The sequence below is a fragment of the Leucoraja erinacea genome, chromosome 14, assembly GCF_028641065.1.
Source record: "Leucoraja erinacea ecotype New England chromosome 14, Leri_hhj_1, whole genome shotgun sequence".
Lineage (NCBI taxonomy): Eukaryota > Metazoa > Chordata > Chondrichthyes > Rajiformes > Rajidae > Leucoraja > Leucoraja erinaceus.
In genome coordinates this window covers 15,905,499-15,920,016 of record NC_073390.1, presented here as the reverse complement: position 1 = coordinate 15,920,016, position 14,518 = coordinate 15,905,499, and the positions used below count along the sequence as shown (strand labels likewise).

At 43.7% G+C, this 14,518-nt stretch overlaps 1 protein-coding gene across 2 annotated transcripts in view; it reads left to right on the top strand.

The window, feature by feature from the left end:
• Positions 1 to 14,518, top strand: part of LOC129703318 (sodium/hydrogen exchanger 9-like) — a 435,915-nt gene that overhangs the window by 280,563 nt on the left and 140,834 nt on the right. For both annotated transcript variants that reach the window (XM_055645681.1, XM_055645680.1), the window contains exon 12: positions 4,531 to 4,684. In XM_055645681.1, the coding sequence (XP_055501656.1) occupies positions 4,531 to 4,684 (154 nt within the window). The remainder of the gene's footprint in view (positions 1 to 4,530; positions 4,685 to 14,518) is intronic.

The window sequence follows — 14,518 nt, the reverse complement described above, 5'->3', positions numbered from 1 at the left end:
GGTGGCCATGAAAGACCCCAGTGACAATATTTTGAAAACGAGGAGAATTCTCTCCAAAGTCCTGGTAGCTGTTTATCCCTTCAGCAATATCACTGAAAGTGGGTGGTCATCATTACGTTGCTACTTGTGGGAGCTTACGCAATGTAAATCAGCCACTTTCTGTCTGCATGCTGTGATGAAATTATTTGATCAATTATTTGATTCCATTTGTACAAAAATGCAGGTCTACATTTCACAGCCCTGAATGTTGGCATTTGTAGTCTGGGCTCCCATGCTGAGTCATTAAAGCAGTGTATCCAATGTGCAGAACAGGTCCAGGATGAATGGCAGATTCAAACATCAGTCCCCTTTTCTGACGAACCACAGGATATCAGTGGTCTTTAATCACTGATTCATCCCCCTCAAAGTGAAGATCTAACCAACTGAATTTACAAAGTTTGGAGAAGAGTAATCTTGCCATCGATATAATAAAGATAATTTGCTTCCTATCTTTCTCCTCTTTCAGGTGCTCATTATTTGCTCTTGGGCATAGAGTGGTTCATATTTCAAGCATCCAATCTCAATATTAACCACTCACAAGTTACCTTTGCCAAGACCAGGTTGGATAATACCCTTTGTTCCCTGTCCCACAGTGCATCTCGATCCCTGCTGCCAAATATGATACAATTGGGAGACTTTTTCCACCTCATTTCCAATTCTAGTCATCCTGTGATGTCACTGAGTGAGATGAACATTTGTTCACTTTTTTTCAAACTCTGGACAGATTTATACAGTAGTCCTGTGCCCATGCAAACTAGGTTTATTCAGCTACAAATCAGAAAAGTCACTGCAAGCAACAAAAGGTTGATTTGCACCAAGCTACACTACTCATTTTTAAACGAATGAATAGGGGGCAAAATCTGCCACAGTTGGAGATTATTGTTATGTTCACTGCAATCGCACATAGTGTCAAAGGATCAGGAATGAGTCCAGCAGTGACACATGAGAAATCCCAAGGAGAAAGCCTGAGTCCCGTCGCAGCTGAAATCAATGCGGAAAAGCTTGAAGAGAATTGCACTAAAACTGCTATTTGGAAAGCCATTGATTTTTCTTTTATCTCAAGCTCTAGACGTTAGCAAACACTATTAATCCCCCGATATGAACTCCTTTAGATAATTACAACTGCCAGTCCCAATAACTATCAAGCCGAGCTTCATCTAAGCTTTCAGGCTGGCTCTGGAAGATGTGTTTTCCAGGCATGGATTGCCAACCTGTGATAATGATATCAACAAGTGCCTGTGCCTACTGAGCCATGGGAGTATGGATTGTTTCGTGACAGTGGCTATCTTCACCATTCATTAAACTTGTATTTAAAAAGTCTGCATTAAAAAAATGGTCTACAGTACTCAGTAAATAGCTGAAGTTCCATCTTTTTTCATATAAACACCCAATAAAGTTATATTTTATCATTACCATTGAAACTTATAGCAGTGTGCGAGGCTGTGGCAAATAGGTACCCAGCCTGATTGCATTCTCACTCTGTCCATGGTCGTATTTTAAAATGCAACAAGGGTTTCTGTCTCCACTCTCTTTGGGAAACGAGTTCTGGACTTTCACAACTCTCCAAATGAAATGTTCTCCCTTGTAATCTCTCTAGCAGCATATTCAAACCAGAGCCCTTGGTTACTGATCTTTCCATTAAGAGAAATAGGTCCTTTGACTCTACTTTGTCTAGGTCTCTCATTCAATTAAACACCTCAATTAAATCTCCTTCAGCCTCCTTTATTATAAGGAAACAAACACAGTCTTGCAACTAAAATTCTCCACTCGTGGCTTTCTCTTCATTGGAGAGTGATGACATTTTACACAAGGCTTTATGATCACTTCTCCTTATTATCTATACATTCCAGTAATGAGAAAGTTGTTATTTCCAGCACTGAACATTTCCAGTAAATCATTGCCATTTCAAAAGAGCTACCAATCTTCAGTGAAGTCAACGCTACTGGCACAGCTGTGCGTACCGATAAAGCAAGGCAGTCGGGTGCGGCTGAAATGATGGGGATTTTGACATCATGCCTGCCCCCCCCCCCCAGCATAGGTGCTTCCAGCTCTTGTTCAATCATGATAATAAAATCAAAGAGCTTGGTGCAAGGCTGCTGTTTCAAAGGAATACCAGTGACTGCTGTGTTCTTTGTTTCACTGAAACATTTCCATTTATTGCATGGTCCATACAAAACCCACAGACAATTGGAAAGGCAGAAGCATCTGCTTTTTGGTCAATTATTCATAGTGCACTGATGTGATAGTCTTAACTCAATTCTACTCTCCTGGTCTGGAATACTTGTTTATAAAATGCCGTTCCCTTTATCAACCGTAGGAATTCACCTCTACTATCTTATTGGTGGTCTACATACCACCCCATGCCAACACCAAGCTGGGACTGGACAAATTATACTCAGTCATCAACTCTCTTAAGATAGCAAATCCTGATACCCCTGTTCATTATTGCTGGTGACTTCAGTCAAGCTGAAGCGGGCGGGCGTGGACGCTTCAATCGTGGAGCGGGCGATGCCTTACCGGGAATCGCTGTGTGGAGCTCCGGAGTGTTGGGCCTGCTGATTAACACCGTGGAGCTGTGTTTGCGGAGCTTCCAGCCACGGGCGGCACTGACTTTAACATCGCCGAGCCTGGGATCTTTGCCGGGGATCGCCAGTGTTGGAGCTCCATCCGGCTCGGCCTGTGGACTTCGGGAGCCACGGTCTCCGGTAGAAAGTGGCCGACTCGGAAACTCCAAGCCGCTGAGAGTGTTCTTCTGTTCCGATGCCGGTGCTCCGATCATCCCAGCGAGAGGGCCTGAAACATCGGGCTGCCTTGTGGCAAATGCGGAGGGCCCAAAGGCCCCGACCACGGGTGAACAAAGAGGAAGTTGACTGAACTTTATTGCCTTCCCTCACAGTGGGAAACGTTTATTCTGCTATGGGGGATGTTCATGTTAAATTCTATTGTGTGTTGGGTTTCTTTTTATTCGTATGGCTGTATGGTAAATCAAATCTCACTGTACCAACTGGTGAATGTGATAATAAATGACTCCTGAACTCTCGAACTCGCGACTACATCATTCTTTAGAGTTTAGAGAAACAGTGTGTTAACAGGCTCTTTCAGTCCATCAAGTCCATGTCAACCAGCGATCACCACGTGAACTAGCACTATCCTGCATACTAGGGAGAATTTACAATTTTACAGAAGCTAATTAACCTACAAACCTGTACATCTTTGGAATGTGTGAGGAAACAGGACCACCCAGAGAAACCCCATGGAGTCAACATACAAACTCTGTACAGACAGTACCCACAGTCGGGATCAAACCCCGGTCTCAGCAACTCATAAACAGTCTACCAGCAAGCTTTCTTCCCAACCAAGATTCAGATTCAATTTAATTGACCCCTTGAGGTCCAGACAGAGAAACCCAAACATGGAGTTACATAAACATACAAATCTCTGTACAGGCCAAAAAAAACTTACCCCACTGCACTCAGGATCAAACCCCCGGTCTCAGTCCCGCGCATTAAAGCTCATGGTGCGAGGCCGCACACCGGGTCTTGGTGTTAGAGCCCCCGGAGTGCGCTCGCAAAGTCCCGCGGCCATTCCAAGCCGCGCGGGGCGGTGCAGGAGCTCTTCCAGCAAGCTTTCTTCCCCTGAAAAGCGGTCAACGCGGGCTCAGTTTAGTGAGCAGTACCTCCGAATCTTTTCCACAGCAGCGCTCTCCTCTCCACCTGTATCCGCGACGGTGACGGTGAGTCGTCGGCATAGATTGCAGCCCCCACACAACGGACCCAGAAAAGGTCAGGTCTCCCGTGCAATAAAAGTCCTTTTACAATCATATAGACAAAAAATAATAAAAACGCAGACGGGCTGCAGAGGCCGCTGCTGACCAGAGTCGCGCCGCCACCAACGCTCAGTTTAGTGAGCAGTACCTATTCTTCCACTCTCCTCTCACCTGTATGTTATAGAAGCACCCACACCACCAGCTGAATATCCTTTTACAATCATATAGGGGGATATACTCCCTCCCTACACCAGCCACCTATTGCTCACCTTATGATGGTTCCAACTGAAAACACAACAACAATCAAAACCACCATTCTTTCTGAGACCAGAGTGGATGATAATCTGCCAACTATCTTATTGGATGCTAAAATGCACTGAGGGAACACTGATCTATCTTTTGACAAGTGTGATTAATTTAAAGGGAAATTGAGGTAATTTGTTCTGAATTGATGCAAATGTGGAGCTATTTCTGTTTTTAAGTTCACTCACTGCATATTGTTCTGATTGAGCAACCAGGAGTTTCAATGACTAGACACCTTGAGCTGGATAAGCAGAAGAATGAATCCTGGTTCAGGCACGTGTTTTTGCTGTGTCTATTTTGCCAAGCAGAGATTTGAAGTTTCAACTTCTATTTCTGGTGATAACTAGGCTGATTGGGTGCTAAAGCCCTGGTCTCTTGTCACCTACATCTGTGGGTTAACATATTTAACCCTTTGTTCCTAGGCTTGCGTGGTGCTATTGCGTTTGCCCTGGCAATCCGAGATACCAACTCAAAGCCCAAGCAGATGATGTTCACCACCACCCTGATGATCGTGTTCTTCACTGTCTGGGTGTTTGGCGGCGGCACCACTCAAATGCTCACGTGGCTTCACATCAGGTCGGTAACCAACCCAGTATTTTCAGATCGGGTGTGTAGGAAGGAACTGCAAATGCTGTTTTATACCGAAGATAGATGCAAAATGCTCTAGGGGTGCTGCACTACTTACTGTTATTTCAATCTTTTTTTTATTTTTAGTTAGTCTAAAGTTTTGTGTTGGGGGAAACTTTAACTTTTCTATGTGGGGGAGGGGGGCAGGGTAAGGGGGGAAACCGTTTCCCAGTCTCTTCCTGGCGGGGACGCGACTATTTCTCCGAGTCGCGTCCTCGCCCCCCCACCTCACGGCCTACCAGCTGGATTGGAGCGGCCTTTCCTGCCGGGGACCGAGTACCGGACCGGGGCTGCTACAGCGGCGGCGCAGCACTGGAGTCACCGCGGAGCGGGCGATGCCTACCTGGGTTTTTGGAGCTCCGGAGTGTTGAGCCGTTGCTCCAACATCGTGAAGCTCTGGTGCGGAGAGCTTTCCAACGCGGGCGGCGCTGAACAACATTGTGGAGTCCTGGGGCGCCTTGCAGAGGGTCTGCAGTAGCAGTCTCCACCCGGCGCGGCCTATGGACTTTGGGAGCCGCCGACTCCGGTAGGAGGGGGCCGACTCTGTGTCCACGCCGCTGAGGACGTCCCGCAGCCCCGACGTCGGACTTGTAACACCCCGGCGAACGGTCCTGGACATCGGGCCGCCCGTAGCTGCAACTACGAAGGGCTTGGGGAGACCCTGACCACGGGAAACAGTGGAGGAACAGTGACTTTGGTGCCTTCCCACACAGTGGGAAACTTTGATTCTGCTGTGTGGGGATGTTTTATGTCAAATTCTATAGTGTGTGTTCTTTATTTTTTTTATTGTATGGCTGTAGGGGAATTTCATTTCACTGTGCCATCTGGCACATGTGACAATTAAATGTATCTTGAATCTTGAATCTTGAAAATGGTGGAGTAACTCAGCGGGTCAAGCAGCATCACTGGAGAAAAGGAGTAGGTGACGTTATAGGTGGATTGTCAGGTCAAAACATCGGAAGAAGGTTTACAACCCGAAACATCATCTATTCCTTTCTCCAGGGATGCTGCCTGACCCATTGAGTTACTGCACCATTTTTAGAATAGGGAAAGCCTCAATTTCCATCCATTCTGAAAACTTTTGTGAAGTAATCAGTGTCATTTTCTCAAGTTCTCAGGAGCAGGATTTCTAAATTGCATATTGCCACTGGCATATTTAATGTCAATCAGACTTCCATCGACGGTGAGTGATGAAACATCGATCATCAAACAACACTGACCCCATATACCAACTTGACGGTGAATTCGCTCTGATGCACTCTTTCCTGAAGAACATTAGGCAGTTAACTAGCCATAAACTAAACTTATTGTTGCTCCAAGTTTGGCCATTCAAAGGAAGACCAGTTATGTTAAGCAGGCAATCAAACAGTACTTTTTACTGCTCAGCTAAATTTGCGAGATTGAATATATGGGGTCAGAATAATCATTTTAAGCATGGTGAAAACCACTAATTCACTAGAGCAGCTATAGTGGACAACTACTCAATTTGGGAATCCTCTTTTGTCAGAAGGCTTTCTCCAGGAAAGCCAAGAATTGCTTGTTTGACAATCTTAAGTGCCTTATCATTTTCACTAATGTAGAATAATGCCAAGGGAAAGAGATCTGCCTCCACACTCTGATGTCATGTAATTTAAAAGATTTGCTACTGGAAAGGTTAGCACTCTCCTTGAACCTTCTGATGTTCTATTCTTCGATAGTCGTTCTACAAGGCCAGCCAGCCAAAGGCATGCCTGCAGTTTGTGCCAAGTTTGCTTTATGTTGCGAAGACTGGGGGAAACAAAGTATTCTTCTTCTTAATTGTGTTAGAACATTATTTGGAGAAAGTGATAGGTGGGAGGAGTGACTGTAAACAAATCATAATCGCATTATATTTTGTGTGACCCAGTGGACAGAAAACAACTTTTGAAAGTATTATTGAATCTGAACTCTGAAGGGAGATGGTTCTTTTTCTGTTGTCACAAACATTCATCCTGGATACCTTTGTAGAAAAAAAAGGCCATTGTGTTTAGACAGGGCTAATCGATGCAGCATTGTTAGTGCAGTGTTACCAATAGTCAATGCTAAGACATTTGAGAATATTAAATGAAAAGATGCTAGAGTGTTCACAGAATCATGAATTGTTGCAGCACAAAATCAGGCCGTTTAGATCATTATCTGAGCTCTGGTGTTTAACTCCGCTGAACTCTTTTTACTCTAATACCATTCATCTACTTGCTTCACAGAAATGTTTGTTCTTCATTTTTGAAATCAAATAAAGGACTTTTAAAAGTAACTAGACTAAGTGGGACCCGTTGGATCCCATGTTCACACGGGAGGGCTGGTTCCCCAATGCAATATTCCACCTCTCCACCAATTCCAATATTGGTGGCCAGTGGAGGGGGGCTGGCTTTCTGGAGCGCTAGTATGGATGTTGCGGGCTGAAGGGACTAGTTTCCAGAGGGCTAGCATGGACATTGTGGGCCAAATGGATTCTTGAGGTGGCAGCTCAGTCACTCAAGCCTGATGTGCTGGCAGCTCACTCACGACTATTCCTTGAAATTCCATTTCAAGCAGGGTGCAAGGCCACCAAATTCAAATGCAGTTTCCTACCATTTCACGCTGGGTGCAAGGCCGCCAAATTCAAGTGCAGTTTCATGCCATTTCAAGCAGGGTGCAAGGCCATGCAAGCAGGATGCAAGGCCACCACATTCAAATGCAGTTTCATACCATTTCAAGCAGGGTGAAACCACCATAAAACCACGATAAAACCACACAAAACAGCACATAAACACCACACTCACAGTTCAGTAGACATTCAGTGTGTTCAGTTGATTCACAGCTCAGACAGAGTCATGACCTCTCCCTCCCCCATCTTGCAGAGCCTGAGCCACACCCACACTTCTGGGTTTTATAATCCCTCCCCCTCACACCAGAAGGGGCGTGGCCTTCATGGCGTGATTGACAGGAGAGAGATTCTCAACATTTTTTAAACACTAGTAACATTTTTATTTTTCATTGATGGGAAGAATCCTCTGCACATGATGAGCAGAGGGGGACTGAGTAAGATGGCCAAAAATCACAGCCGTAAGTGGTAGCATTTTATCTAAAATCAATATACAGTGCAAACAGGAAGTTGTCAAGTTTCCACCACCAACAGCCATTTGCAGTGCTTCACTTCAAACCAACCACCATCAACTGCCATTTTCTGTGCTTCACTTTAAACCAACCACCACCAACAGCAATTTGCTGTGCTTCACTTTAAACCAACCACATTTTCATTTTCAAACCACATTAAGGGCTCTGAAGGTCAGTAAAACCACACTCACAATTTAGTAGACATATGTTCAGTGTTATTCACAGCTGAGACTGAGAGACGTGACCCTCTTGCTCCCCCATCTTGCAGAGACTGACTGAGGCACTCAACACTTCCGGGTTTTATAGTCCCTCCGGAAGGGGCATGGCCTTCAGGAGAGAGAATCTCAACATTTTTTAAACACTAATAACTCTTTTATTTTTCATCGATGGGAAAAATCGTCTTGTCTTGCACAGCGGAGGGGGACTCTGAGTAAGATGGCCAAAAATCACAGCCGTGAGTGGCAGGCTTTTTTAAATAAAATCAATATACAGAACAACAGTGGTCAAAATCAGACTTTTAGTAATATACATTGGTTATGACAGGGCTCTCCAACTTCGAATAGTCCCATTTAAAAATAAATTTAATCTAACTTCCACGTCTAATTCTTCTTGTAATGAAAATAAAAAATAAAAAGCCTACAAAGTAAAAAATAGGTGGCACAGCGATGCAGATGGTAGAGCTCCTGTCTCACAGTGCCAGGGAGGAATCTGGAGCACCTGGAGAAAATCCAGGGAAAATGTGCAATTTGCACGTTTTCCCTGGATTTTCTCCAGGTGCTGCAGATTCCTCCCACTTCCCAAAAACTTGCAGGTTTGTAGTTGGCCTGTACTGTCGGTTAAACTCCATGTGAAGGTTTGGCTACCTGATACCTCATGGCATTTCCTCATCTCCTTTCTTAATAGTTAGTGTGGTCAATTTCAGCCATCAATTCCCATCGTTGATTCCACTCCCTCACAACTCTAGATTAAAAAACTTTTCAAGACTCCAGGTTTCTTTCTAGTTGATCACTGTCATTAAACTCACAAATCAGGTTTTCATACCTGGTACCGATCATGGCATTTTTCTCAGGAATGCTTTATCTTAATAGATACAGTGTGGAAATTTCAGCCATCAATTCCCATTGAGTGCAGGCCCTCACCAACTCTAGATTAAAAAAACTTTTCAGAGCTCCAAATTTCTTCTTTTTGATCACATCATTCTGATCACAAATCACAATTCATTGCCGATAGATGTTTCTTAGGAATGCTTTAGATTTTAGATACAGCGTGGAAACAGGCCCTTCTGCCCACTGAGTGCAGGCCAACCAGTGTCCACCCCGTACACTACCATTATCCTACACACTAGCGCCACCATGCCATTAATATATGCGGAAGCTTAAAATGTTACAACTTATCACAACCAAAGTATATGAACATTGATTTACTGGTCAAAGAATGAGTGAAGTTGTAGAAGCCACAGTTCTGTGGCCAGAGGAGTCAGAGCTTGATGCCATAGCTACATTATGTATGGCTTTGACCGATGGAGCTCTGGAGCACACCATTAATCAAGGAAATGTGTGTTTCTGGGTGCTGTCTCCATAACAGGCAAATTTCATCAGTCAACATAAAATAGCTTGTATAAAATACCATTACTGCTTTGAAAACAAGGGGGAAATTCCTGGGCAAACTATCCCTGGTCATCTGCATGATTATTTTCATTAAAAAATAAGCCCACGTAATTTAGCTGGTCTATCATACAAAGTGTCAAGTGCCACAAGCACCACAGGTATTCCTTGTATGACATTGCTGATGAATTGATGTACAGTAGCATCGTCACACTGGACCACTTAATCAATTCTAAATCCTATTGCGATTTTGAAAGACGTTGTGTGAAAACAAGTATTTCCTTTACATATTAGAAGATAGTGTTGATGAACATGGACTGCTGGTTTGTTTACACATTAGTTCAATAAGGAGATTTAGTAAGAATCCAACGAGACACATGTTTGAGTTCAGTAAAGTGCAATTTTGTAAAGAATTATTGACCACATTAAGGTAAGTTATGAGATCTGGAGCTGAGGGAGAAGGTGCCTTAACGCCGACCAAGACTGTCCAAGCAATAAATTTATTTTATCCTCTTTAGCACCTTACCAAATAAATAAATTTATGGTGTTGTTTGATTATTTGTAATATCCAGCACCAAACCATCAGATGGTTTGGGTGAATCTCTTACTTTCCTAACTTTATTAAAATTATTAAGTGTTATTAATTCCATAATACCAAAACCAGTAGACGAATAATAACTCTAAGCAGAACTATTATATCAGTCTATGAGTCTGAAGAAGGGGCTGGATCCAAATTGTCACCTGTCCATTCCCTTCAGGAATGCTGAAGGGAATGACCTGCAGAGTTACTCCAGTTTTACTCAAGATCTGCATCTGCAGTTCCATATGACTTCACTATCAAATATTAGTTGCACATTTCACATATATTTTTTGTCTTTGGAGGTGGCTGTTAGGTTAACTGCTAACTTGGCTTGTTTTTTTAAGATTGTGGTGCAGCTGCTCTACACAGAACTGCACTACATGGGTGCAGATGTAGGTCGATTACAGCCCAATAACCACTGTAGGAAGTTTCTCCAGATTGCCATCTTCGTTAGTTCCTTTTTTGGGAAGACGCCAGGTTTTCACACAATATCAGAAATACAAGTAGGAAATGACCAGCTTTATTTTTCTTTGTGTTTATTTTTTTGAATCATGTTCAATTATGATTCATTGTTACTTTGTATAATATATTGACATTTGAAATGCGATGCTTACCCTGAAATGCAAACTAGAAAATGGCCTATTATTTGTCAGGGAAACAGCCAACCTCCTTGTGGTAAGTTAATCCTATTATAGACCATTAAGGTTAGCACTATTATATGAAACAAATTCTGCCTATGACACACGGCTAAATTGTTACAAGTTTTGATACACAATAACCAATTTTTAAATGAGTCATTAATCCCACCTACCTTCTCAAGAGGCGCAAGATATTCCATGGCACTACACGAAGAAGAGCAACAGAGTTCTCCACAATATCCTGGCCAGTATTTATCCTTGGCCAGGAGTTATCATCTTTCCCTCACATTTGTTCACACTGAAAACATTGATTAATTTCATGGGATTTAAAAAAATTAGAATAAGCATAATAGTTAAAGGGAATCAGTTGGTATGGTTTATTTGGATTTTCAGGGCCTTTTGATAAAGTGTCACATAAAAGCTCATTAAACAAAATTAGAGCATGCGGTAGTGGGTGTAATGTACTAGTGTGGCTGAGGATTGGGTGGAAGGACAGAAACAGAGTAGGAATAATCAGGTTGAGAGGATAAGGATTGATGCACTCACTCTTCACAGTCCATATCAATGGTATGGAGGAGAAGACCAAGTGTAGTGGATCCAAGTTTGCTGATACTACAAAGCTAGATGGCCTTCGTGAGTTGTGGGGAAGATGTTGTGATGCTTCAAGGGTTATGGATGTACTAAGTGAATGGGTGTAAACCTGAATATATCACTTTGGTTAAAAAGTAAGGAAAGGTGAATATTTGTTGTATGATGAGATTTTGAAAGGTGTTGACATTCATAGGCCTGGGTGTCTTTGTAGCCTAACCGCTGGAAGTTGACATGTGAGTGTACCACCCACACTCACAAGCCTATTAGCTGCTTCCTGAATTATAGTTTGGGTTCCATTCATCTAGAGTTGCAACAGACATTATCTTCATTAAATGTCAACTCCTAGTGAAATGGAGGAAGCAGTATCAGTCACAAAATATAGCTTATTTTAACATCACAAAAACATTAACACTGTTGAGCAAGATGGTCTAGAAACATATTTCTCAAGACTAGCAGCCTGCAATAATTTTTCACATTCTTACATCTACTTCATGACAGTATAAAAGCCATGATCTTATTCAGTGCATTCACCACCGATCCAATCCCTGTTGAGGGTGATGTTGAGCCAAGTCTCATCACTGCCCCAACACTGTCCTCAGTATTTAGTTCTTCAACTCATCTCCAACAAGCTTCTTATTGGACTGGAGCTAATCAATGGGACTAGTGGGAAACCATTCTATCTATGCCATCTCCCCTTCAAAAGCAAGGTCAACCCAATCCCTATATGGAGCTGCAGTATATAGATTATGCTTGCATAGGCTCACATTCAGAGTCCAAACTCCAGGTCTTCATAGATCCATTCAAAAGAATAAGCCTCAATATACAAAACCAAAAGTTTTCTTCCACGCTGTCCCACTGTGCATACCCTTCAACAGTCCATGACGAGACACTTGAAAGCATGAGCCTCTTCCCCAATCTCAAGACCCCCTTTCAATGAAGGCTTACATCAATGATGAAGATCATTACCATCTTCAATGTGTCAGCCATCCGAAGAAAAGAGTATTTGATGATCTAGACCTCAAACCCAGCTCTTAGTTTGCACCCTCATGTACAATTCCTGCCCTTCTTGATGCTCTAAGATTTGGACCACCTAAAGCAGGCATCTCAGGGTACTGGAAATATACCTGGCTAAAACCTGAATCAAGAAAGTAATCTTTCCAAATAGTAGGACAGTGTTTCAGCAGTACTTTATTGTCAGATGTACCTAGGTCCAGTGAAATTCCTTATTTGCATACAGTTCAGTGAACTCTTTGCTATCTATATGCACAATCATACTTAAGTAGAAGAATGTAAGAATAATAGACAACCCTGAGGCAGTATTCAAGAGTCGTCATGTTTCAAACTCAGTGATCTTAAAAATTGTTACAGTCTTGGACATAAAGTCAGGTTGTCTTGGTGGCGGCAATGGGTCGGAGTTGCAGGGTTCAGCCTGGCCTGGCGGCACTGTTGGTGTGCTCCACAGCTCCGTGCTGGTGCAGGCCGCCTCCAATCCATGCCACTTGGAATGATGCTCAATCTAATCAGACACAGGCTGCTGCTCCACCAATGCCTCGTCTGGACACGTCGACTCACGATCGTGCTGTCCCTCGACCCACACGGCCTCAATGCTTTGGGGTGCCTCCCGTGAGCAGACCTCAGGACATCCAGGGTGCCTCCAAGGCTGCTGGAGGTGAGCTCACAGCCCGGCACCACGCCCAGCACCACAGCCCAGCCCACCACAGTCATCAGCACCATTCCTTTCCTATGTACGCACAGCCAGTGTTCTGCTATATATCTCCAGAAACCTTTTTACTTTTCCCATTGGAGCTTGAGAAATGAGCTACAAGCAATTAAATAATCTTTAGAATTACAACAAAAAATGGTCTTAGTAACAATAAGCACAAAACAGATGCCACGTCAAAGCCACATTTGCTTAAAGGGAAGAAATCTATTTATCTTGCACAGTCAAGCCACCATTCCTAGGCCTACATAGAGACCCTGCCTCTCAGTCTGAAGAAGTGTCTCGACCCGAAATGTCATCCATTCCTTCTATCCAGAGATGCTGCCTGTCCCGCTGAGTTACTCCAGCATTTTGTGTCTGTCTTCAGTGTAAACCAGCATCTGCAGATCCGCCCTACTACATTCTTTTCTTCTTGGCCTGTCCTTGGCCTTGCCATTCTAGCTCTATAGATTCCGGCATGACTAATGAGGACAATGCAGGATCCCAACAGCTTTTGCCACAGATAGGGCAGGAGGGGCCTGATAGAAAAATCTATTGTATTCCACCATGGAACAGCGCAGCACAGAAACAGCAACTTCGGCCCAACATGTCTGTGCCGACCATTATGTCTTGTTGAACGACACATCTTCCTACTTGTGGTCCGTAACTCTCCATTCCCTGCCTACTCATGTGTCTGTCCAATACTCTGTAGGTAATTGTGGTTCATATCTAATCAATCAATCAGCATTATTGAAAACAGTTTTAATTAGCTTGGTCCAGCTACTCAGGGGCCTTCTCTGCGACTAAGAGTAACATGGCAACATAGTTTGAGAGACTAGAGACTGCAGATGCTGGAATCTCTAGCATTAAACAAGGAACTCAGATGGTCAAGCAGCATCTGTGAGGGAACAGATGACATTTTGAATCAAGATCCTTCATCTGGATGAAAAGATACACAAAGTAGCCAGTGCTCCCTCCCTTCTATGCTCTCACTTCAGTTGAAAGGTTCCAACCCAAACCATTTCTCTCCACTAATGCTTCCTGGCCCACTGTTTATGGCAGCATATTGAGTTTAGGTCCACCACCGACTTTCAGGCACTCTTGGTTCCAGAGCCTTGCCGTATTATCCCGCCAGACCAACAGAGATCATGGCCAAGCAAGGGAGGGGGGGTGGGGGACCCAGCCGATAGTGCTATGGAAATGGATCTGCCAGATGAGAGAGTCCCGATCCACAGGGGGCAAATTCGACCCGCTGATCAGTGCGGAAGTCCCGATGAGATCGAGATCGGCTGCCACACCCAGCCTAGGGGCTACATTTTCGGGGGGGGGGGGGGGGGGGGGGGGGGGGGGGGGGGGGATTTTCGAGTGCGCTCTTGTAATTTTGTCCAAATTAGAGGACGATCAGTTGCCGGAGAATCGGTGGTGGACCTGCATTATGGTTTGCCATAGCTCCTACAAGCTAAGATGGAAATTTCTCAGTATGGAGTTCCATAGCTTATTGTTGACCTCAGTTATTTTAATTATAAACAGTCATTTTAACAAACGCTATTATATTTA